This window comes from Haemorhous mexicanus, chromosome 1 (assembly GCF_027477595.1).
Source record: "Haemorhous mexicanus isolate bHaeMex1 chromosome 1, bHaeMex1.pri, whole genome shotgun sequence".
Lineage (NCBI taxonomy): Eukaryota > Metazoa > Chordata > Aves > Passeriformes > Fringillidae > Haemorhous > Haemorhous mexicanus.
This window is the reverse complement of record NC_082341.1, coordinates 118,794,966-118,821,450: the sequence shown is the minus strand read 5'-3', so window position 1 is coordinate 118,821,450 and position 26,485 is coordinate 118,794,966. Positions and strand designations below refer to the sequence as shown.

At 38.9% G+C, this 26,485-nt stretch overlaps 1 protein-coding gene across 2 annotated transcripts in view; it reads left to right on the top strand.

Moving 5' to 3' along the window:
* The first annotated feature begins 1,516 nt into the window (after positions 1-1,516).
* The window catches only part of ATP6V1H (ATPase H+ transporting V1 subunit H), a 48,494-nt gene continuing 23,525 nt past the window's right edge, over positions 1,517-26,485 (top strand). Inside the window, exons 1-9 of one of the 2 annotated variants that reach the window (XM_059860538.1) lie at positions 1,517-1,677; positions 3,034-3,160; positions 11,346-11,448; positions 12,856-12,945; positions 17,991-18,104; positions 21,189-21,293; positions 22,354-22,407; positions 24,538-24,635; positions 26,076-26,268. In XM_059860538.1, coding sequence (XP_059716521.1) covers positions 3,057-3,160; positions 11,346-11,448; positions 12,856-12,945; positions 17,991-18,104; positions 21,189-21,293; positions 22,354-22,407; positions 24,538-24,635; positions 26,076-26,268 — 861 coding nt within the window. In that variant the 5' untranslated portion in view covers positions 1,517-1,677; positions 3,034-3,056. Of the gene's footprint in view, positions 1,709-3,033; positions 3,161-11,345; positions 11,449-12,855; positions 12,946-17,990; positions 18,105-21,188; positions 21,294-22,353; positions 22,408-24,537; positions 24,636-26,075; positions 26,269-26,485 lie in introns of both variants that reach the window. The other variant, XM_059860547.1, reaches the window with a different exon arrangement.

Here is a 26,485-nt window from a genome sequence, read left to right as displayed (position 1 = left end):
TGAGACTTTTTTTTCCTCAGAAACATCAAAGTTTAAGCCCATAGCTTCTGAAACACTTGGGCCTTTAGTCTCAAGTTTCATTCCCAGCCAGACTCGCACTGTCTCTGTGTGAAAAAATGAGTATTTTATGATTGGCTTTTTGCAAATATTAAAATGAATATTATAATGTGTTATATTAGAAAGTTATAGTGCATTAATTTTCTTAATTAATACACCATAATGTAGTTTTAGGTTATAACATAATGTTAAAATAGAAACTATGTAGGTGGGATATTTTAAATAAAGGAATGAGGTACTTGCACCAGATAGCAGCCACAGGACACCTAAATCTTTCTGAGAAAAAGAATTTATTGCTCCCTTATCAGAAGAACCTAACTCCTCCCTGCCCAGCCCAGCCCTGAAGACACCGTCAGGATTAAGAGGAAGAAGCTGACAGTGACCAGACAGAATCCTTTGTTATACAGATCCCCTGTATAACATCGTACACGTATACACAGGGCTTGCTTGTGGGTCAGGGCAATGCCAAGCACAAAAACAGCCTGGGCAGAGGATGGATTGAGAGCAGCTCTGAGAAGAAGGACTTGAGGGTGTTGTTTAGCACGAAGTTTAACATGACCCGGCAATGTGCCCTCACAGCCCAGAAAGCCAGCCCTGTCCTGGGCTGCATCCATGGCAGGGGCATTGGAATCAAATGATCTCCAATGACCCTTCCAACCTGTCTCGGCATCTCTAGCTGGTTAGAGGGACCTCGAGAAACATTAAAAAGTCTCTTTTCCCAACCTGGCGTTTGAAGAAGGAGTCAGAGCTCTTCATTTCTCCGTCTCAAGGTTGTTTATTGTTCCTTATCTATAAAATACTTTCTCTTGTACAGCCGAGGTCCGCTCAGCAGACAGTCCGAGGCACTCTGCCTGCCCCCGGGGTGGTGTTATGTCTTTATACTAAAAACTACGTATAGAATGTTTACAATTACTTTCCAACATCTATTACCTATGTTAGACAGTGAGCTTTTACTCTAAACCAATCTAAAAGTGCCAACATCGCAACAGAAGATGGAGGCCAAGAAGAAGGAGAAGAAGGAGAAAGGCCGGACACGCCCCGATTCCTCCATCTTGCCCCCTGAACCCCCATTCTAAAAACTCCAAAATCTACTTTTTCACCCCGTGATAAATTCACTATCATTCTACTTAAACTGTCGTGCCTTGTAATTCTTCATACAAGTTTGGTAATTGTTTTTTCCAAGGGCTAAATCAAAGGCACAGGGGTCTTGGGCTTTGTGCCAAGGTCTCTGAGCCCCCTGGGCAGGGTCTCGAGCCCTCCAGGGCAGCTAGGAGAATTTCCTCGATTCCCACACCAACCCAGCCCATCCTATGGCTCCAGGGCATGTGTAGGTATATACAAACCTACATGTGTATATTTATGTGCTCTAAATACGTGTACACACTCACAGCACTGACGGCGCGCAGCCACGGGCGGGGCGGCCTGTCCCTCGCAGGCCGCCGTCGCGCTCACGTGAGCGGCGTCACATGACGGCGGCAGCGCCGGGGCCGGCGGGTGCGCGCTCTGCCCGGGCTGCCCAGGGCCGCCCGCGGCCTCCGCTCCTCTTCTTCCTCCCTTCATTCCTTCCCTGCTTCCTTCCCTCCGGCCCTGCACGGTCTCCTCCGCCGGCACGCCCCTGCGGTGAGTGGGGTCTGCCCCGGGCCCTGGACCGGTGGGTGCTGGGGTCGGGCCGTGCCGCCTCACGGCCTGTGGCGGGGGCTCTGGCGGGCCCAGGGGGTGCGGAGGGCTCCGCAGGGCTCCGCGGCTGCTGCCAGGGTCTGGGCTCTGCCGGGCCCCTCGGGAGCCGGTGAGCTGTGCAGGGAGCGGCAGGACCGTGCCTGCGCTGTCCCAGGCGCCTCTCTGCTTCTGCGGTTTAACTGCAGCTCCTGAAACCGCTGGTACCCACTCTGCCCTCGGGCAGTGTTTGAGTGGCTCTGGGTGGGTCAGAGAGCCTGGAAACCTTCCGTGGTCCTTGAAGGACAGAGTGATGCCGCCTGTGTGACTGTCTGCTCGGAGAAGTGGTTTCAAAGGGAGGGCATTTGTCCTTCTCTGTTTGCCCAGGATAGTTCCTAATTTTTTTGCTTTCTTTTGCTAGAATTGTATTTTCATTCAGTCATAAAGGCAGGGTGTGCTTGCGAGGGATAGGCCTGAATGTGCCAATTTGCTCTTGCTTGGTCTGTGAAAGGGGCCAGAACAGTCCAGAAACAGGCTGTGTGGAGAGGCTGGGTACAGTTCAGGTTGTAAGGAATTGCAGCTCTAGCTGGATCTGGAGTCTCTGCCAACACAATTCTTGTTTTGGCATCAAAGTCAGGTGGAGATTTAAACCATAAAGGAAAGGGGAAGAAGTGGTGAAGGTCACTATCTCTGGTAATGGACTATATCCTGATAAAGAGCTCCTGTTTGTATTTATTTTTCAGTTTGCTTTCTGTACACTAATGATCTTGATTTTCTTGTTAAGTCTGTGTAGCATAGTTTTAATTTATATACTTGTGGGGTTTTTTTTCCTCCCTGAAGTTGTAGTTTGCATGTTTCTAATGTCTAAATGCTCTTAGACAAATATCTGAAGTAAATCAGTCCTAATGTGTGGGGGTGGGGAGGATATACTGAATTTTAACCATGGAAAGAAGATTAGGAAAGAAGACAGATTCTCTTATCTGTAGGGCTACTTGGATGATGCAGAAGAGCCACCTTAATTCAAGTAACTTAATTGCATTGTTCAAGGACTCACAAGTCTGGGAGTTTTTTAGTAATGGTTTGTGTCTTTTATTTTTGGCTTATTATTGGCTACAGTTGAGTGTGTAGGTATGGCTTATTTTTGTTTGTTTCCAATAAGCCACGTTTTAAATACTTTATAAAACTTGGATTTTTTCAGAAACAAACTAGTACAGTGTTAAGGAATGGGACACCTGGAAACATATTTTCTTTTCATTTCTTTAAAATATTGGACAAATACTCTGCTGTTTAATAAGAGGTCTCAAATCTGATTTGCATTTCTAGGTACATTTTAATTTTCAGTCAAGATGGATATCCGAGGTGCTGTAGATGCTGCTGTCCCAACAAACATCATTGCTGCCAAAGCTGCTGAAGTTCGGGCAAACAAAGTAAACTGGCAGTCATATCTCCAGTAAGTAAAACATTTCCACATTCTTTTCCCCTTTTAAGTGTTAAACTTTTTGAGATTTTAGGCTACAGTGGAGCATTATGTTGCAGTGAATAATGTTCTGTCTGCACGGAAGTAATTGGAAAGAGTCTACATGAAATGGAAGTAGCTGTGGAAAATTTTCTTATGACTTATTACCAGAAGGGGAACTCTACTTGTATCAGCTGAATGCTGTAGTATCAAATAGTGTAGGTTTGCACAAATTTGTGGTAAAACTGTTTTTTTTCCTGATAATTCAAACACCAGTCTCAATTTCGGTCTTATTGGATGACTGCTGAATTAAGAAGAGTTTACAATAATAATTAAGTGTAAGTATGGTGTGTCTATTGCTGAAGTGCTTTTTGTGGGAATACAAATTGTACTAGCAAAATTAGAATGGTAATCCAGGAAAATAAGCTGTACTTTAAGTAAAGGAACATTAATTCTGGAGGACAACTTAAGCAAGTAAATCGGGGAGTAGGCTGAAACAAATGCTTCAGTCTGGGAGAGCTGTGCTGCTGTTCCAGGCAAACTCAGAGTTTCCTTTTGCATGGATGTGATGGCACTAGGAGAAGCAAGAGGGGTATTGTCCTGAGAGGACGTAGAGACAAGCTGAGGACAAGTCTTATGGGTGAGGTAGGAAATGGGGAGAAGAAACAGACTTTCACTAGTCCTCTGTACTCTGAAGTGAAATGAAACATTCTTGCAGCCTGTACCTTGTGACAGGTGGGTATGAGAAATATTGACAAAGTGTAAATTACTGTTTATAATAGCAAGTTACTTTATAATTAATTACTTTGTAACTAAAGTGGAAGAAATTTTCATGGTCGTAGAGCTACAAACCATACTGATGATGCTTTCTGATTATCAGCATTATACCGCTTTAAAAAATAGGGATTTTTTTCAGATTGCTGTTGTACATATAAATATGTCATATATATTAAATAACCTTGCAAAACTGTGCTTATGTAAGCTGAGAAATGCTAACCCAGTGAAAGCTTACACAGGACAGGGCAAAACAGTAGTCATTAGTATTTCAGGCTTGCTTATAGAATTAATTGAATTATATTATTCTTTTCTTAGTGATCTTCTGAGAATTTTTTTTTTTTTTTTTTGCTAGGCTGTTCTTAAGATGGCTATTCTTCAGTTCCTGGTTGAGTGTGGTACTCAGTGGCTTTGCAGGCAAAAGAGAAAGGCTGGGGTGGTAACCTGACAGTGGTGGTTCCCAAGCACTTTTCAAACACTTTTGCTGTTACTGTGTGTCCTTTTATCTGTCTGATAGGAAGTGTGTCCCAAGGATACCTGGAGAGCTGTTGCTGTGCTGTCCTTGTGGCAGTGAGCAGCTGGTTTGCAGTTACTTGGAATGAAAGTGGGAGTACAGTTGTTCACTGTTCATGAAAATGAATATGAGATTCTTTCACTGCTTCTCTAGAGTTTCTGTAGGGCTGCTGAGAAAAATCAGTCACTTTTGTATAGGACATGGTTCTATTTGACAAGGAGTTGAATTGTGTAGTATTATTTGTTTGACTATGTGGTCTGCTGTTAATAATTTTCATTCATTCTTGGAATTCTCTTTCTTTGGTGCAGTGTGTGAAATGGGGAGTTTATTTTGTAAATCTGGCAGCAAAATTTAATATAACTTCTTTTGACCCCAGGGCAGGGTTCTTTTTTGGATTTTATCTGTAGAATTTGATTTGGTTTTGTTCTGGAATCTATGAAGGAAGAATAAACTAGTTATTTCCTCTCTTGGAATTAGCTAGGTTTTGGTGGCTCTTGTAGTGCATCTGGCTATTGTTTGTGATCCTATGAGAGGATGAGTGAGACTTTTTGATGCTTGGTGTCCTTTGTGTGTCAATAACAGTGTGTCCTCTTTATTATTGCTCTGAAATAAATGTAATTTTTAGTGTCTTGTATTTACTGAGACACAAAGCCTGGCTGTCTGGCTAGGTTGGCTTCAAGGATTGACTTAAATGGTGCCAGAGGGATTGTGGAGCTTCTTAAAGATAACTTCTTTGGCTAAGAAATTTCCTTATAATGAGTTATTGAAAAACATCAACAGAACTTTTGGTGTTTCCAAAGGAAAGAAACTCATACCTTGATTTGGACATGTACTTTTTTACGATGGACAGGTTTGGATGTGATGGTATCTTTGAGGCTGAGCTTTAAGGGATTTCTTGGAAAGTCAGTCAGTGGAGTTATATTGATTCATTTCTGCAATGAAGCACATTATTAAATGAATGGAAAGTACTTTCTTTGATGCACCTGTTAGAGGCAGGTCAGAGTGGTTTGTTTTGGTCTGGTTTGTGAAGAAGGAAAATAGGGTGCTTGAGAACTGACAGTTCTCTTTCTTTTGAGCTCCTTGTTCTGATTGTGTACTTACTGTGGTAAATTTGCATATAAATATATATGAAGGAATTACTTCAACTCATCAGATATTTTTAAATCAAAGGAAATATTTTTGTTTTCCCTAAATTAACATATCAGCTCAGGTATGACATGATTTTTGCTTCTTAAATATGATTTATGCTTCTTAAACTAGAGGCAGTAGTTATGTAGTTGAAGAAACTACATAAGTATAGTTTTTACATGTAGTTGAAGAAACTGCATAAGTGTAGATGGTACTTAGATAGTTGAAGTCAAAGAATTTCACAAAAAATTCTGATGAAGTGTTTTTTTCCTCTGCCTGTGGCTGTTGTATGTGTATAAAGGTGCTTTGAAGATTGCATCACTTGCAACAGCATTGGGCTCAGGGTCACACTGAAGGGCATTCTGAAGTTCTTTTTTTCCTCTCTCTGTTCTTCAGTGCAAAAGTAAAATGGCTTATTTGTAGCTGGTCGGACTTTAGTAGCCTGACTTTTCTTGTAGAGTCAGTTCAAGCTAAAGATTAACTGACACAGTGTTTATTCATCTCTGAAGGTTGTAACTGTAAACTGAATATCAAACTACACTAACACACAACTGCTGACTTTTGATGTTTTTTCTGTAAACTGTTAGATATGATAATTGTCTGTATTGCCAGCTTGCTTGTGTGTTCACTGCTCCTTACAAAATTAGTCTGTGAAAATAGATAATATATTTTCTGGTGCTAAAATGTATCCTTTCTTTATGTTGAATTCCACCTGGGGTCTGTGTCTGAGGGAGAAGAAAGTAACCAAGCTTGTAACAGTGGAAGGTGATGTGTAGGTCTGCCTGTGGAAGCCATTAGTTCTGTATGGACTTCGCTGCCTTTGGATCTTGAGGCTGGTTGCAGTTCAGAGGTGCAGGTGCCCTCCTTGAGTTAAAAAGGCATTTGCTGTTTTGCTCTGTGTGGTTGATTTCAGCATTTGCTTCAGAGTGTCAGAATCCCAGGAGGAGGGTGTGTTGGCTTGCTTGAAGCAGGTTTAGGTTTGCTTTCTTAGGGTAGTAAATGAGTTCTGTGGAAAATTGCACTTGTTTCAGAGTTTAGCTTGCACCTTACTGCACTCTAGGTTTTCTAGATACACTGCATTTGACAGTACTTTATATTTAATCAGATGAGATACTTGATGGCTAATTTGTACATGGTTTCCTGTGTGTTTTCAAATACTTCACATGCATGTTTGTGAATTCTGTTGCTAAAATATCTGTTCTATTTTCCTGGGGGTGGAAGAACCTTCTAAAGCAGGTTAAATACCTTAGACTTTAAAAGTCAGTCTTGTCTTAGAGGAAATATAGAAGCTTCCTAATTTGTAGAATGTGGGGGATTTTCTTCTGCTTTGTTTTGTGGGTTTTTCTCCCCACCGCCTCAAATCTGGTTGAGTCTTGTAGAGTACATTCAGTCTTACTGTTTTAATTTTGTAGTGCTAAAACTGTTGAGCAATTGGATAAATTTAGTGTCTCTAGGTACATGCAAAGTACTGTAGATACTTGGATAAAAGAAATTATGCCTTGAAATGATGGCTTCATATGAGCTTCATATTTGCTGCATATATAGTAATTTTTTAAATATAAAAAACCCAAAACAAAGTAAAAACCAAACAAAAATACCCTAACCTTCAGAGTGTCTTTTGCTAAATCACCTAAACAAAAAAAAAAGGAGAAGAGTTGATGGAGGAAATGCACAATTGAAAGAAGGAATCACAAGATTCTGAGTCATATTGAGCCATCAGGTGGATTTAAAAATGGTGGTCTTGCAAATTCATGCTTTCTGAATCCTTCAGTTTCAGTCTTGTCTCCTCTAGCAAATGCTCTCAAAGGCAGCTCTTGGTATCCTGTCTTAAACCTGATATACTCACACAGGAGGAAATAAAAAAAAGGGGGGGAATTGACATGTTGAGATAGAGAGACTTTCATAGAATAGAAAAAGAAGAGAAAAAAAAAAAAAAAAAAAAAGGATTCGTACTAGATCTGCAACACAGAACTGTACCAGCTACTGGGAAGAATATTAACTATCCCAGCTGAAACCAGGACACAGCTGAAGCTCAAAGTGACTTCTATCTTGGGAAAAGACTGTTGACACATTCTGGAAAATAACAAGTTAAATCGCTGCTAGGAAGAGGGGTGGAGGGAGGCTTTGGTTGCTTGTTTGCTAAAAGATGCTGTGAAATTTCTGTTGGTTTCAAGGGGGGGTTGAGGAAAATGTGTAATAGCATCATGGGACTCAGTATCAGCTGTCTGAGGCTGTTCTGCACTTTCTCATGATTTTTGGTTGGTTTTTCTTAAACACCCCCCTCCCCCCACTTTTTAAGGTTTACTGTATAATCAGTCATTTCAGTTTTAAAATGAGATGAATGGGAAGAGATGCATTTGAAATTACTAAAACTATTAATCAGATGTATGAGTTTGTTGATAAAATATTAGCAGCTTGTTTAAAAAGCTGTCAGATCCCTTGTAATGTTTTGTATGGCTTGGAAGATGTATTTTTGAATGGTGCTAACAAAGCAATAAAGAATAAACTTTAATGTCTTCTTTTTCCTCATAGAAATATCAATCCCCACATATTTTTTTGTTTTTTTTCCTGTGGCCTAATGTAGGATAAAAGCAAAAGCTTGAAAGCTTTTTTTTTGCAGTTAGCAGACCTCTTCTAATAGCTTGACTGTAAAGAAGTATCTCTCTTCATGGGCTGAGGCTTTCTTCAACATTAAAACTGAAAATTAAGGGTTTGTCTTAGGTCAACTTTGAAGTGTTTTGTAAAAGGCAATATTCTTATAAACAAGCGACTTACCTGATTACTTTTGTATCAGTATGATCCGTGACTTCCTGTCTTGGTCAGCATTATTTGAAACAAAAGAAGCTTCTAGTTCTGGGCATTTCAATTCAGTATTTGTGGCTGATTGTCCACCTCTTTCCATAACTATTTAAATCCACCCTTAACAGGAAAGAAAGAACATAGGTCAGTCTAAAAGGCATGGTAGCTGCATGGTCATCATCGGCCAATCACATGTGATTCATGTATAATTATTCAAGGTTTTGCAGAAGTTGGGCAAGGACTGCCCTACCACTGGCTTTAGGAATCTTCCTTCTAGTAAATCTTGATTGTCTTTCCTCAGTGCATATGAGGATATCTGTAACAAAGCAGCTGGAATATAGGAGTAGCACACGTGGCACTGGACTACTTATGTTCTTTGCTCAAATAGTAAATTGATAAAAGATGGCTCTGTGAGGCCATACTAAAAACATAATAATTTAAGTAAGAGGAAAGAAAAGAACACATTGTAGGTCTTACTTTTCTGTTTCAGGAATCCAGGTGAGCCAGTTGGGAAATAAAAAAGTGAACACTTCCTGCAACTCTAGTAATGGAACATCTGAAAACTGACCTTGAATATGGAAAAGATGGGTGAAGAGTCCATACTACATAGCTTTGCAAATGGAAGAGGCATTTCATTTAGTGGAAATATTAAGAGGAGATGAATCTTGGAAATAACTGAAGCAGGAGTGTCTAATGCTTTTATCCTCTGTGACTGTGCATGATTTTCTTCTTTCCTGAAGCCCTCTTGGTATTACCTAGTAAAGGTAGTCACCTATTGAAATCTTGGATATTTATAGAACTACTTGATTTAAAATTACTTTTCTTACCTGAAGAGTACCTGACTGCTATTTTGACAAGTTTTTTAATTTCTTGTGATATGAATTTCTTGTGATGCAAGTCTGTCTGACTATTGAGCTGAGTCTACAGCTTTCTGAAATAGCACTGATGATGACAGTAACAACTTGAATATTAAGTTAAGGAGAAGATTAAGTAGACATTTGTTACCTTATAGGTGTTCACAACAGTTCACTATATCAAGCCGGCTTGCTATGTGTTTGGATGAACTTGCATGCATATCAGTTTTTAAACTTAAGATGTGATTAGTGAAAGCTAAAAATAAATTAGGAACCATGATCTCTGTTCTCCTTACAGTTTTCTTCAGTGCTTATAGCAAACTTAAAGTGACAATTAATTTTTCAGCGCTTATATCTTGGTTGGATTAGACTGTTACTCATGTTATGTATTATCATTTTGGCATAACATGCTAACTGTGTGTAATTCAGTTCTTATCACTGACATTGCATTCAGCACCTGGAAGTTTAAAAATTATTTAGAGAATGCTGCTCAGAGGTGATGCATAGGGAAGACTTTTGAAAGATTATTCCACCACAAGTTTTAAATTTTTTTACATGAGCCCCTTTGCAGGAAGGAGCCCACTACATTTTTTTGTGGGCTATAGCATTGGTAAAGTGATATGGTTGATACTGTATCTCCTCTACTCTGCCCTCTCAAGACCCTGCCTGAAATGCTACATCCAGCTCTAGGGTCCTCAGCACAACAAAGACGTGGACCTGTTGGAGCAGGACCACCAAGATGGTCAGAGGGCTGGAGCACATCTCCTGCAAAAACAGGCTGAGAGAGTTGGAGTTGTTTAGCCTGGAGAAGAGAAGGCTGTGGGGAGACCTTCCAGTATTTTGTACAGGCATATAGTGACAGAACAATGGGCAATGGTTTTAAACTGAAACAGGGAAGGTTTAGATTAAATGTTAAGAAGAAATTCTTAACTATAAGGTTGGTGAGGCAGTGGAACAGGTTGCCCAGAGAGTTGTGGCTGCTTTATCCTTAGAAGTTTTCAAGACCAAGTTGTATTGGGCTCTTCAAGGTTGCTTCCAAACCAAACCATTTCATGATTCTGTGATAGCTCAAGATGAAGGAAACAAGGTTTGTATGGTGGGTTGACATTGACAGGACACTAGGTGTCCATTAGGACAGGACACACTTGCTCCATCAAAAGAACAGGGGGAAAAAAAATGACAAAAAGCTCTGGGGTTGAGGTGTGAGGACAGGGAGATTGCTGGCCACTTACTATTGTAGGCAAAACAGGCTCTGCTTGGTGAAATTAAATTTGTTTATTGCTGATTAAATGGAGTAGGTTAATGAAAAATAGGAAAAAATCCAAGAACCACCTCCTACCCCCTCCCTTCTTCTCAGGCTCAGCATGGCTTCAGCTTCTCTACCTCCTTGCTTTGAGTGGCGTAGGGGAGTGGGGTATGTAGACTGTGGCCATTTATAACACTCACTCTGCTCCTTCCCTCTTATACTCTTCCCCTCCTCCATCCTGAGGTGTCCTACTCATGGGTTATGGTCATTCACAAACTCATCCAGCATGGATCCTTCTGCAGATTCCAGTCTTCCAGGGATGTATTGCTCCAGGCCCTTGGGGTCACAGGTCCTGCAAGAAAACCTGCATGGACTGCAGTTTCCTGTGAGGCACATCTGCCTGCTCTGGCATGGGTGTCCTCCATGGACTGCAGGTGGATCTCTGCTCCACCTAGGACCTCCATGGGCTGCAGGGGCACAGCTGCCTCACCATGGTCTTCACCACAGGCTGCAGGGGAATCTGTGCTCTGGCACGTGGATCACCTATTTTCTCTCTTTGTGCACTGATCTGTCAGTCAGCAGAGTTGTTTTTTTTAAATGTTCTCAGTTCTGTCTCATGGCTGCTGTTGCACAGCAGTTTTTTCTCCTTAAATATGTTATCATAGAGGTGCTACTGTCATTAGTGAGTGGCTCAGGTTTGGTCAGTGGTGGGTCTGTCCTGGAACTGGCTGGAACTGGCTCTGACACTTCTCATAGGAGCCACCCAAGCAGTCCCCTACTAACACAACCTTGCCATGTGAACCCAGTACAGTTATTTCCAACTTCCTGTTCATGTTACTTACAGTTTAATGTTTTGTTTTTCAGAGGTCAGATGATTTCAGGTGAAGACTGTGAATTTATTCAGCGATTTGAACAGAAAAGAAATCCAGAAGAAAAACAGGAGTTGTTGCAAACAGAAGGCAATCAAGTAACTTTCTTTTAATGAAGTCTCTTTTGGGGAGGAAGGAAATATTCATATCTACTCTTATTTTATCGTTGTTAACTGTATACATACAGTTAAGATGTTCTGGAATAAGTATAAAGCTTGCTATCGTGATTCTTTTATTTTTTCTTAGATATGGGTTGGATGTTATTTCATTATTTTTAAAACCTACTAAATAATTGTTAAATGTCATCTACCTTTGACTCTGTTGTGGGACAAACTAGCTCAAGTCTTCCCTCATCCCAGTTTACTTAATCATGCACACTTATACTTAAGTCACTTCTTTTTTTTTGAGATTTTTTTTTTAATAGTTTATTGATGACAGCTGCTACCAGTAAGATTGCTGATTAGTTAGCTAAGCAATTATAATTTAGTTACAGCATGAAGTCCATCAGCTGCTAAGGTGGATTCAGTTAGACATGGGTGTCTCATGTCATTTTAGGCGTGGTAAGATATGAGACCTTTACATTGCACAGAGCTGATTCGGGACTGAATTGGCCCTTTGCCCTTATGGAGACCAGGCAGGATGCCCAAAGACACTTTAATAATATTTGAATCAGTAGAATCTCAGCCTGAGGTTCTAGCACAGAATGTCAGGCATCAAGAGGATTGGTAGAGGCAGAGAGGAAGGTGAAGAGTAGATGCTTTCAAAACACAAACATTTATGGCCATTTTTTCTACTTTAATTTTAGGCTGTTTGGTTTGGTTTTGTATTTCTCTTCTCTCCAAATTGTGGTGTGTTACTGTTATCTAATGGATCACAGTTTGCATAATAATAAAAACATATGTGGTGTACTTTATATGTCACTATATAATTACAATGTAGCAGTTCAACATTCAATTTTCTTTCTGTTTTAGCTGAATTTTGGTGAAGGGGGGAGGAGGAAGTGTAAAAAGTAATGTAACTGTTTCAGCCTGTAGCTGAAATTGTAACATTCTTCAAAGATAAACAAAGATTTTTCTACAAAGTATGTAGTAAGTGAACAGAGGAGTTACCTGTCTTCCTCCCTTCATTCAAATTGCTGAAACTTTTTTAGACTCTTAGTTGCTGTTCTGTCAGTTTACTTGCTCTCACTACCATTAAAAGAAGGGTGTGAGGGAGGCTTTTCTAATCTGGCTTGCCACAAAGTATGTTGATGACTTTCACTAGCAAGTACTTATTTAATTTGAAAGCCATAAAATAATTTGTAAAGGGTAGCAGCCAATGTGACAGAGAATTTTCTTTGTGAGATAATGTCAAATGTATTCATCTCTTATTGCGATTGAATAAGATATTGGGATGCTCAATGCTTATGTAAGACTTAACTGTGAATTAATAAGATCCTGTTTTATATTATCAAAAGGAACAAAGACAATTGCTAATATTAATTTTAATGTCTCTTATTTTTCTAGTGTGCTAAAACATTTATAAACTTGATGACTCATATCTCCAAGGAACAGACTGTTCAGTACATTCTGACTATGGTTGATGATATGCTGCAAGTAGGTCAATAATCTGTATTATTTTTAAGTCTTTAAATGCATGCTTGAATGTTTCCTTAGTGTAATTCATGTATTTTCAGGTGTTTGTCATACTGTGTTAAAAATATTCTGCGAAATTTTCAGATTCTGTCTTCAGAGATTAAATGTTAGACCTAAAGTTATAAGGGTAATTTAGCTTGATTGTTAAGGCTAGTATTGCTAAGTGGTTTCATTTTGTGTGATCTTAATTTGCAGAATTTTTTTCTAAATACTTTTTACATTTGATATATCAGCTTATGTTGTGGTAGACTTGTCAGTGTTAGATTAATGGTTGAATTTGATGTTCCTAAAGATTTTTCCCAACTTAAACAATTCTGAAATTCTGTGACTTGTGACCTCAGCCCTTTCTGTGGTATAGGGAGGATATAACTTCTCACTTGAAGTTGTTGAAGCTTTTCCTTTAAAGGTATTAATTTGGCTACCCTCAGCAAGAAGGTGTATTTTCTGCAGCTTCAGGTTTCCAACATAAGTTAGGTTGTTTGGGACAGCATGTTCTGAAATTCTGCATGGTTTAATTATAAATGATGAACTTCTAATTCAGTGTAACAGCTCTTTGTAGCTGTGGACAACAGTGCCTTATAAGAGTAGGCTATTAAACTTGGTCTCAGACTGCTGAGCTGTTTGGGATAAAGTCTGATAAAGTCTCAAGAAGAGACTTTACTCAATCAGATAATCCTGCTTTTACGTTTCTTTGCTCTGAAGTTGGCTAAGAGAAGGCGTTTGGAGTGGTGTAACAAGATGGCTTGAATTATGTGAGGTTTTTTCTTAGTATTCACATAAACTATCTGTTTTTGATAGTTTCTCTTCTCCTGTTTTATGATATATTTGATCCCAGGTTTCAGTGAAATGTGTTTAGTGCTATTAGTTTAGAGTATTGCCCCAGGAGGTGAGCCATGGGAGTTCTAGTTCCTGCTGTGGGTATTCAGTATTTCAACAGGCAAGTTGAAAAATGTGAACCTCCCCACAGTTTGTATAACATGGGGACCATGATGTTCTTTCATGTGCTTGTCTGCACAATAGAGCCCTAAGTGAGTACCCTGACCTCTGTGCTAATAGGGTAGTAGCTAGTGGTGGTGGCAGCAATTTACTTACCTGTAGCTTGGTCACTTTTTCTCATTGAGTTTTATGTTTTTTCAAGTGTGACACAAATGTCGAGAAACAGAGAAGACAAAATGATCCTTGATGTCATTCTTTGATTAGGATGCTGGGTTGGGAATACCTTGTTTTCATTTACGCATTGGATGACAAACTTTGGCTCAGTGTGAGAACTCTGTTTATTATGGCTGCTTTTGTGAGGAATTGGTCTTGCTTTCTGTGCATCAGTGGCCAGAGAAGTCATCATTTCACTTGCTCTTTTTCAGAACTTTTGAGTGTTCATAGGTCTTATTTTGCTAATGTCCTTTGGCATTAGCACATATCCTGAAGCTACAGTAGATGATAGCTGATGATGTCTCTTCTGCTGTGGAATTAATACCCCACAGGTAATGCTTTAACTGGCCCACTTTTGAACAGATGGAATAGTTCTAGGTAGTTACAGAAAGTAGTCTTGAGTAACCTCTCTTTTGCTCTGTTGTTTCTGTCATAAGTGGTTAGACGTATGTGTTTTCTTGACTTTATGACATGGCTGTATTTTGGGCCTTACCCTGTCCTAGAAGAGGCATGTATGGAATTCTTAATGTTAAATGTAATGGCTTTAAATTATTCAGGCTTTATAGTGATACAGCAGAGTAGAGATATTGGTGCACACTACATATTTGCTTTTGTTTGGTATTGAATGCCTTTTTCACTTTAGAAATTCTGCTTCAGCATCTGAAAGGCTGTACTGACTTTTGCAATGGTGTGTGTGATTGCATTATTCAGGGATTCAGGGATGCAGGCATAGAAGGCTTGTGTGGAGGCATCCACATGGCATTACCTCAGAGTTTCCTAACCCGTGACATCTCCACTCTGCAAGGCTGAAACAGGACTTCTGTTTTGTTCAGGGGCTGGAACATATGGCCAGTGGTGCCTCATGGCAGATTTTCAAGGTGTAAGATTCTTGTCAGAAAGCAGTATATTGGCCAATAATGGTGTGACTGTGAGTTTAGGGCAGGGTCTCTGCAGACTGCCTGGACACAAGAACCCACAGTATCATAGAATCATAGAATGGTTTGGGTTAGAAGGGTACCTTGAAGATATCTGCTTCCAGCCCCTTTGCTGTGGGTGCAGACACCTTCAGCTAGACCTGGTTGCTCACAATCCCATCCAACCTGTTCCTGAAGACCTCCAGGGATGGAGCTTCCCCAGCTTCTCTGTGCAACCTGTTCCAGTGCCTCACAATCTTTCCCTAATACCAAAACCTACTCCCAGTTTGAAGCATTGCCCCTTGTCCTGTCAGTACATGCTCATGTAAATAGTCTTGCCCCATTTTTCTTGTGGTGGATATGAAGTTTCCAGTCTTTGCCTGATTTGACTTAATTCAGTACATTCAAAGATTTTAAGCAAGAAATTGTTCAAGGACATGGCCTGTCATGGTGCCATTGACTTTGAGTAAAATTTGCCTCAAGAAAGTATGTTTGCTGCAGTTTCATGAGATGAACAAATAATATTTGAAGCTGCTTTTGACAGCTGGAACTTTTAAAAACTGTTGCAGGTAGCAGTATTCAGCTTTTGTCTGATAATGACTGACTGTGGTGCTTCTATTATCTTTCTGTGCTTTGCTTGTGAAGTGGTAAAAATTATGTCAACTGTGTTTTGAGCTCACCAAAAGCTTACTTGGATGTCTAGGATTGTTCCAGCAGTTCTACTTACTGATTTGATGACCTTTGTAAGAAAGATTTATTTTGAACACTGACAAACATGAAATTAGTGTTGTGTTTACTGGATAAGATTATCACCATTCTGCTTACTTCTGAAGGTGGAAAGTGTTAGCATATTGCCATCCTTGAGGAAACATTTCTTACTCTCTTAATCTGATAAATTCTTGAAGCAATTTTTTTGGATTAGTGACCTTGTCACACTGCACAGTCTATTACTTATGAAATCTTTAAGAACCTATACACTAGTTGGTGCAGGTAGCAGCATCACCTGAACTTCATTATGCTTCTTCAGAAATGACAGCTGCTAAATTATTCAACTGTTGATGCAAGAGCTTCAGAATTTTCTTGTCATCAGTATAGCTTCCTAGGAAAGTGCAACACTACATATTTCAGGGCTGCAGGGAGTTTTTCACTCCTTCCCTTTTGTCTTGATCCTGCACCTTAATAACAAACCAGACAAGTCTTCTGACTGACAGCATATTGAAATTTTTTCAACATTTCTGCTTCCAGACTTGTCTGTCTCCTCCTTAGTTATGTTGTAAACTGAACTCATTGATCTGGTAAGTTTTGATCTTTCTTAGCTAGACTGTTTAGCACATTCAGATGCTAACAGTAATTTATTTGATAGAACTGCCATTTCTCATCAAGCAAGCCCTCACAGAGTAAAAACTTTCCACCAAAGGCTCTGTGTCCCTGTGATCTTATTTTTGTTTATTTCATAGTTTGTTCAACAAATTTTGAGAACATTTCTGGGTGCTTTTTTATGCATGCCATGTAGAAAATGTATCACTGTCAAGGTTATAACTGGCAGATAACTGGTGACTTCTGAGCTTCCCCAGTCAGGGATCAGGGCAGCAATTTGCAGCCTGTATGGTACAATACTGTTGTGGTTCAACCCCAGCTGGCAGCTAAGCACCACACAGCCACTGACTCACTCCTGTAGCAGGGGGATGGGGAAGAGAATCGGAAGAGTAAAAGTGAGAAAACTTGTGTTTTCAGGTAAGGACTGTTACTTTCAAGAAAGGGTTGGTTGCAGCTCTAAGCCTTAGTAAGATGCCACTTCGAATCATGGGTACATTCAGGTTGTCTTGTGCTTAATGGATCATTTTCCAGCAAGGAGGTTTGCCTAGCTGGTTCTTCATCCCTAGAGTTAATAACAGGGTGCAGAATTGATGGAGAAAAGTCTTTCTTGCTAGGGGAGTTTGAAAATGTCTGCACAGTGGAGACTGAGATACTCTCCTTTTGTGAGTTTCTCATTTGCCTTCCTTCATGGGAGTTGTGTACTTGGTGGTAGTAGTTTGACTTCAGTGAGGAAACATCTCTTCAGAAGGAAAGCTTCCAATTCACCAGGAAGCCTGACTGGAAAGCATATGGAAATGCTTGAGGAAAAGCAAGAATTCAAATGTGAGATTCTTTTGGGGCTCTCTGTCTATATTCTAGGCTCTTAGGAAACAGCAGAGCTTTTTCCTTCATGATTGTATGGCCTGTTCTCTGGCCTGCTGTAAGTAGAACTGTAGTAGCTGCTTTGCATAGTGATTATTATGGGAAATACTTAAAGAGGCTGTGCCCAGGCTCAGGTAGTTGTGGTCTCTATGGCTCAGGGTAGGAGCCCACGAGAGCAGACTTCTGGTGGCAGTGTCCTCTTATAGATATGCAGGTTGCCTTAGATAAGTGCTGGATCAGCTGCAGCCTGATCTAGGAGAGAAGAGCTCATTTCCCATTGAGAAGAATGAAAAGGTTCCTTTACACCCCTAAGGTTCCATTCCTAGAAGTTGAACAAGAGGCTCTTGTGTGTAAGTAGCAGTACATTGAAAACTTTGTATGGACTTTAATCAAGTATAATTGGTTAGATGAAGAGTAGTGTCATTCTTAAAAAATGACAGCATTTATCTTGTTTCTCATTTGCCTTACTCCACTTGCATGTTGAGAAGAATATGTGGTTTACTCAAGCAGGTATTGCAGTACTGGGATACAACTAAGGCTTCAAGGTTTGTTTCCTCCACCCCAAATCTCTAATCTTAATGTTAAAATGCTGAAATGAGCTGTATCCACAATAAATTTTTCAGTTAGACTGAAAAATTTCTGTGGGGTCTTACAAGCCAGGATACACTCTGATAATCTGTGCCAACATACCAAGGAGCAAATAGCTGCTCTCTGTCAAATGCTTTTACAAATCTGTCATCTTTTCCTCTCTCTCAATTTTTACAGGAAAATCATCAGCGTGTTTGCATCTTCTTTGATTATGCAAAACGTGGTAAAAACACTGCATGGTCCTATTTTCTGCCAATGTTGAATCGACAAGATCTCTTCACTGTGCATATGGTAAGTTTTAAATGAACCTGTCTCTGAAGATGGTAGAGAAAAATGCTGGTTCTTTTTTTCTTCAGGAGATTTTGGAATTTGAAACTAAACTTCTGCCTGGACTGGAAAGTTTTCTTCTTGAAGTCTAGATGAGTCATTCTTAGCAAAAGTTTCACCTAACTACATTTTAAAAAACAAAGTTACATTGTTAATTGGCATTGGTTTATTTCTGGGAGATTAGGGCAGGTTTTAAGAATTCAGAAAAGCAAGGGCTTTAGAACAGTAAGTACAGTAAAACATACCTGAAAATCTTTTATGACAACTGCAGTTCAATGCTGTACAAATATGTGGTATTCACATGCCTTTTGAACAGAGAGAAACTGTGAGACAAGTAGAGAAGAAGGAAAACACAATTTTTATCTCGCTTGCTGTGCCTGTGCTGTGCTAAAGCAGAATGCAATATGGAGGTTGTTTACCCAAAGTGAGGATGTTTTGTTCCCTTGGCCTATCAGGGCCAAGAAGTGTGTGTGTGTGGGACTGTCATGGGACAGTCAGGAGAGAATCAGAGATGAGTGCAGTTCTGTGCAGTTGTGAGCAAGAGTGAACGCATAACAGATTCAGTTTAGATACAGTGTACATAGTATAGTATAATAAAGTAATTCATTAGCCTTCTGATGATAGAGCCAGATGCATCATTCTCTCTCCCCTTAGCTGGAGTCGCCTTTGATTTACAATACAAATATTAGAATTTAAATTCTGATCTTGTGCAAAGGAAATATCTTTACCTCGATGAGCCTTATTTTCTCATATGCTCAGTTTATCAGCTGACTCACTGGAAGTGTAGAGTGAGAAACAGAGAAGTGCTTGATGTTGTTCAAGTGCTGCTCAGCAGCAGCTAAAACATTGATACATTACCAGCACTGTTTTAGACACCAGTCTAAACCACTTCATCATATGGACTGCTATGAAGAGAATTAAGTCCGTCCCAACCAAACCCACAGCCGTGTGCAGTGTATTGTTTCTGCTATGCTTTGACTACTGTTTGCTGTTCCTGTATATGGAATAGCTTTTCTGGAATCTTAATATTTTGTTGTCAGTGGTGAGAACTGCATATTTCATCTCAGCAGTTTGTTTTTTTTTTTCTTGTAGGCCAAAAATACATTTGTATTACTGTAAATTCCTAGTGAACACCACAGTTTCCCACAGTGAAACTTATATTATGGCTTGAGGAAGAAAAAACTGCACAACTATGAGTTTTTCTACACTGCATATGTTTGTGCTGGAATGATATGGTAGAGTCAAATCAGAGACTCAAACTAGAAAGCCACTACCTGGTCTGCATTAAGCTGTGGGGGCAGAACTGGTGCAAGGATCCCAGGACACTGAGAAAGCCATGCTTTTTGCCCTGGGGTGTGGCCAGTCCAACTGTGTTTGGGGTGGTACTGCAAGTTGAACAGTGAGCTGGCTTGTTCTCAAGGAAAATGCCAGGCTTGATTTATTTATTTATTTATTTAATCTGGCTGACTGCATGGATATGAATCACTTTTCTTGATGTAGCTGAGGGAGGAGGTTGCTGGGATTTTTTATTGGCCAATGCAGTTTGTTTTGTGATTTTTTTTTTTTGGCGGTAGTGCTACTGAAGATCCATCCTGCAAAACTGCAGTTTGAGCAGTCAGACAATGCTGACTGTCCAAATAGGCAGGTAAAGCATAATTTTTAGACTCTTGCAGTGCAAACTATTTAGTCTCCCTGTAATGGTGGTTTTTAAACATATTGTATAGAGATTTTGATGGTCAGCATTTCTCTACTCAGATTTGTGTTATTCAGATACTGTTTTTTTTAGATACTGCAAAAATATACAAATAATTTAACAAGACACAGAGAATCTTATGTGAAGTGGATCTCCTAAGTTTACTGCCTTATTATACCTTTTAGTACAGTGCATTTTTTTTAAAGTATGAATGTTTTTTAACCCAAATTTTAGGATTGTGTGGTTTTTGTTGGGTTTATTTTATTTTTCTCCTTACTGTGCACACTGGAACTTTTACGATGCCACATCATTAGATATCCCGAGGCAGATAAAAATACTCATCCTCTATGTAGGCTCAAATTCTGCTAAGCATGAATGGTCTCTCCTTCAGGGGCTGGGTAGCAGTTTTAACTCAGAAGAATTGTTGACTAGAGAGCTGATATCTTGTGTTTTAAAGCTGGAGGGATTTTTTTAGGGTGACTTACTTGCATTAAGAAGGGGATCTTCTTAATTTTCTTAATCTTCTTTAATTTTAGTGTAGCGATTGTTGTTCCAGACTCACACTTGTAATCCCTCTACAATCAGTGGTGGTGGTGCTGCACATGTGAATGCAGTAAGGTGGAAAGGTGGCTGGAATAGTGTCCTCACTGCATCATGGAACTGTGTTCATGCAAATGAACCCCTGCTTCAGTAGTTTCTTGGTTACACTGTCTCCTTTATATGTAAGCTGGCTCAAATGCTTTTGCAAATTAACTGCAGGCTGCAGTGTAGATTTACTTCAAATATAATTTGGAAAGTCTGATGTAGAAATATACTCTTGTTTAAGTATTCTTAAAGCTATAGGCATCATGGAAATTTCTAACTTGACCACATTTTACTCTCTTGAACTTCATTCTTAAATTGTACCTTCCATTTTACTTTTCTGGTCTTTTTTTTTCTGGGCTTCAAACTTCTCCCTTCTTGAAGATGACTTCCTTCAGTTTAAGTACAAAAAGCCTTCAATACCATGTTACCATTTGTATTGGCATATGCCACAGTTGCTTAAATCAAGCCTGCATGTGTTAGGCCACCAAGTGTCTTGCTTTCGATTGATTTCTGCCTCTAGTAGTGTCCTACAGCAGTAGCCCATTGACAGCTTCCCTCCATCTCCTTCTGAGTTCTTTATTGGTGCCTTGTGAACTTCAACAGCTACAGGTAACTGATAACAGGCACGAAGAGTCCCCTACATAGAAAACAGGTAGATTTCTGTAAGGGGCTAACTTTTATCTAAAGCTGGATTCCAGAGTTTACAGAACTTCTCACTGAATTCTGAAATTGCTGTGTTTGAAAAATTGATTTATTGCATTCTTTTTCAGGCAGCAAGAATTATTGCCAAACTGGCTGCTTGGGGGAGGGAGCTTATGGAAGGCAGTGACTTGAATTACTATTTCAACTGGATTAAAACTCAGCTTAGTTCACAGGTAAAAAGCTGCTTTTGTTTCAACTTTATAGTAACTTTGGAAACTTTTCTAAAGAATATGAATGCATAAATGTGCAAACAAGAGGTATATGTTTGGTTTTGGTTTTTTTTTTAATGATATTTTACTTTGTCATTTTTAAAGCTAAATATTCTTTATTCAAGCACTTAGTTTTTAACTGTTTTTAAGTGTTTTACTCCAGTCCTTGAAATATAAATTAATAATAAAGCTTTTTGCCTTTTCTGCTGGTTAACAATGTAATTTTTCTTCTGGACACTGAGATAATATGAGATGTTAGTTTTTTGTCTTGCCTCTGCTATTTTGGTTAGCAGAGTTTTTTGCTGGGAAGAGAAGTAACATGGCAGCAGAAACTGAATATCAGAACCTTTTTTCAGTTTACTGTAGTACAAAGCCTTTACTTTTAGTCCTGTGTCTTGAAACTGAATAAATTCCAAGTTACTCGGACAGTGTTTTTTATAGTGTTGGCTCCGTTTGAACCACTAACTTCTGGCTTGTCCTTCAAAGATGAATCATTCTCCTTTGCATTAATTTCTGCACATTTTTCCTTCAAAACACAGTGATTTGTCACTCATTCCTCTTAGTGCTGTAGCAGAAGTGGATTTTGGAGAGCTGAGAAACATTCAGTAGATTTATTAATGGTATATTTTTCATGGGTTTCTAAAGTGGGCTTATTAAAAAGGAATTTAATTTTTTCCTCTGGAAGGAGAATCTTAAAGTTGAAATTTCTTCAGAAAGATGCAAGAGTACAATTTGCAAATTCTAAGATAAATAAATGTCTTGAATAAATCCACACTTGAATAATTAAAAATGTTCATGTACCAGATCACTTCCAAGCTTGTTCTTCTAGACATGAAGTGTGTGTGGGAAATAAGTACTATATATTGCGGTAATATATTAAGCAGGAAAAATATTTAATAGTCTAATTTTTTTTTATGAATAGGAAGATTGGAGAACTGAAAGAAACTTGGTAACAGCTGGTAATAGCTTAAGGGTGAAGAACAGCTCTGATTTTAAACTTTTTTTTTTTTTTTTTCCCTCCTAGAAACTTCGTGGTACAGGGGGCTCTGTGGATTCAGGAGCAGTCTCCACAAGTGATGTGAGTATATCTTTGAAATCTGTCAATCTGCTGTTTTGGGCAGGTGATGTTCACTCCTCGGATTAAGGTGCAGATCTCTTCTGGTGCCAGTGATAAGAAGTACTTGGAATCAAAACTGTACAACAGAGTGCCAGGTGATGGCGCCAAGAAACAAAAGTATTTTTAAACACTTCATTTCACATAGAATATTGGCAGTGGAAGTGTATATTTTACAAGTTAGTTTGTCTTGTTAAAGCTGTTGATGTATTTAGGATTCTCTTTGTTAAAACTTGAAAAAATTATATAAAATTAATTTAATATTCAAACAGTTTTAAGTCCCTGACTTAGGAATCTTAGAGGTCTTTTCCAGCTCAAATGATTCTGTGATTCAGTAGTGTTTGTTTACCACAGAGCTGTTGGACTTGTAGAAGAAACATGAAACCGAGAAGCTTTTGGGTGTTGTGCTATGCCGAGCTCAGAAAAAGGCACATCAGATATTAAAGCTGATATTGCCCATAAACCACTGTAGCATGAAATTGTAGGAGTGCTTTCAAAGCTGTAAGCTTTTCATGTCTGAATAGCTTGAATTCAGAGGAAAACAGACTGTCCTTTTAGCATCAACATTTTTTTAAATACTGAATTTCATGTAGCTGTAAAAGCTGCTGAGCTTGGAAATGAACTGTGGCAGTATAACAAATGTAAATGATTATCCTGACTGGATTTTCTGTGGTGTTTTGGCATGATGAGGCAGTTTATCATAGTTCTTGAATGTGGAGTACAATTCAGTTTGGACTTTTGTTCGTTTTGCAGCCTGAAAGTGGTCACAGTTTCTCAGAAGATTTAACTTGGGATTTGTTGTTCTTCAAAGTGTAGTCATGGCTTTAAAGTGTTAGCTTCCTGTAGAGGAGAAATCTCTTAAGTTATCCCATCTGGGGTTTAAACTAGAAAAGATGCGAGACTGTTGTTCATGACTATGGGTGGGATATAAAACAATGGCGTGAGCATGTAGGTTAAAGTATTTCAGTATTTCGTGTGCAGATCTGTGTTCCATAGTGTTAGGGCTCGTTAGACTGACAACCCTCTGTCATACAGCCATAAAAGAGTATATAGCTCTGCAGCACACAGCAGCACTTACTATGAAGCCATGAGCTCCTCTGATGTGCTCAGAAATCAGTATTCATTGCACTGTGGCACTGCGTGGATGTACTGTGCCATGGCAGGGACCCAGAGCAGCAGAGTGCAAATATGTTTTAAATCATTAAAGTGGGTAAGTATTGTCTTAACTTCGTTAGTGTTCGGATTTCAGATCTAGCTTATGCAGGATTTTTCAAGCAGGTCCTGGCTAATTTCAGAGTAAATTAGAGATGCAGTTGTAGCGTTTAATACAGGAAGTGAGAACTGAAATCTATTAAGAAGTTTCAATTATAATGGTGTTGGAAGACAATACTTTTATGACACTCTTTTAAAAGAAAACTCCAAGTTCATTGGGTTGGTGATCCAGATAAATTAATGCATTATTTGGAGTGGGAGAGCTGTCTGTGTGTTTATAGATGTTTTATTTGCATGGGGTGTGAAAATGAATGCTTTCACAGGGAAATTTATGTTCTAGATAATTTGAGCCCAGATGCACAGACTTAGTTTTTACATAAAGGACTTAAATCTCTCAAGAGAGACACAGAGACACTCTTTATTTTCAATTCTGTTTATTGCCTCCTTTCTTTTCATATGGGATTGCCTAACTTCTTCACTTCTTTAAATGTTGGAAAGATTTGATCTTGTATTATGTGAGTGACCTACTGTGAGACTTTCAAGGAAAAGGCTTATAGGGAGGTAAAAAGCATCAACATTTTATCAGCAGCATATCTGATTAATATATGTTTAGTATTAGTGAAGGTAAAGCTGACAATTGAGTAAGAAGAGAGAAAAACATGCTCTGGCAACTTTATTCAAACAGAAGAGAGCTTTCATTCATAGATACTGAAGGAAGGCATGTTCAAATGTTCTGATAATGTAAAGTAGTATTGCTTGCATAACACTTCTTTAATATTCAGAACTCTCTCCTTTTATGCCAGTAAAGCCTAATTAAGGAAACTGTGCTTCAGCTCTTACTACCTGACTCTTCTGGTAAGAAGTGTTCTTCTTTTCACCCAGAGTTCCCAGTATGTACAATGTGTTGCTGGATGTCTGCAGCTGATGCTCAGGGTCAATGAATATCGCTTTGCATGGGTAGAAGCAGATGGAGTAAATTGGTGAGCACCTATTTCAATTTATATGGATATACATGCACTTAGTATTACATCTCCCAGTGACCTTTTATTTCAATACAACTCTCTTGTTATAGACAGCTGTTCTGTTTGCCTACAAAAGAGATTTGTTTTCAAACATGAACAGAGTCAAATAGAAAAGTGAAATTTGCACTCTTTAGGCATTGATGCAACTTTCCTGTTCAAGAAGAACTGCTGAAGTATGTATCTGAACAGGAATATAACCATTTGTCTTCAACTGAACATGTTCTGTATCTTTTTTAGTAGAGCAAGGACTAACAAAATGAATTTCTGCTAATCATCCTAGTCTTTGAGTTTGGAATTGTTCTGTCTGAAAATACTAGTGAAAGGAGAAACATTTTCTAGAGCTAAGACTAATTTTTTTCCACCTATGGCTTCAAGTAGGTCACTCTTTTACCCAATTCTTCTAATAAATAGCTTTGCATTAGGCTAGGGTTTCAGCAGTAATCTTATTTAACAAATGCTTGCCTGTAAATAATTTTTCTGCCATCTATGCATCTACTGGGGATGGTTGGTATATAATTTTCACTTTAATGGAAAATATCCCTTTACACTGAAATGGAGAAAAGTCAAAATTCCTAGTGAAGTAAATTTCAGGTGATGTTCCCGTGTGTCAAGGTGACACTGCTGATACCAAGGAAGCTTTTTAATCAAGTATTAAAGCATTACAATAATCTTGTGTTTCACCATGTTTGAAATGGTCTTAAACTTGATAAGAATGATTTTGAATGTAGATTCTTTTTTAAATTTTAAATTGAGTTATCTATTTCAAAATTGATCTGTAAATTGCTTAAAAAATTTTCAAAACTTCAGCTGAGCAAACCTTCTGCATGATGTCTTCTTGAAGATCTTGTGGTGCTATTATTTTTCTAGCAGTACTTTGTATATTTGTATCTATGAGCCATTTTCTGAGAACTTGCTGTTAAATAATGAGTACTTCAGCTCATTTCAGACACTCCTGTGGACAAGTACAATTAAGGAACGAGGTTCAATTTGTGTAGATTTTGTTCCATTTATTTCTTCTTAAGTCTGAAGGAGTAGCTGTGATTTTTCTGTTTCTTCCAGAATGACAAATAATGCTTTAAACATACCAGTAGAAAAACTGTCTTGGTGAACCAGAAGATGGATACAGTACCGCATCAGTTCAAATGTAAAAAGTTGCTTTATGGCTTTAAGGCTAATGAGGAAAAAAACCATCTCTTTAAAAGATGGCTTTCTGAACAAGCTGCTTATACAATGATAAATAGTGATGGAGGTTACTATGAAGTGTGTGTTGTATGCTCATCCTCAGCAGCTCTTTCCAATAAGTTTGTGTTACCATTTCTTTTAGCGTTTCAGATTGGAGCAATGCAACCTATGTAGTCATTATTTAAAAATTAAATGTGTACTATGTCAATTTTTTAGCATCATGGGTGTCTTGAGCAACAAATGCGGTTTTCAGCTGCAGTATCAGATGATTTTCTGTGTGTGGCTGCTGGCATTTAGCCCTCAAATGTGTGAATATCTTCGTCGGTACAATATTGTCCCTGTGCTGTCGGATATTCTTCAGGAATCTGTCAAAGAGAAAGTAACCAGGATCATCCTCGCAGCATTTCGGGTGAGTACCTGTTGATTGCAGTCGTGCTGTACTTCCCTCACAAATTCCTAGGTTTCAAATGTCACTGATGAACAGTTATTTCTGCTGGACCATATCAATAAGCTGATTGAAAGCTTAACTCTGTTTTTTGGGGTTTTTTTGGTATGGTTTTTTGTTAAAATTTTTGGGGTTTTTTGCTGGGTTTTTTTTGTCTTTTTCTTTTTATAAACTTGAGTTT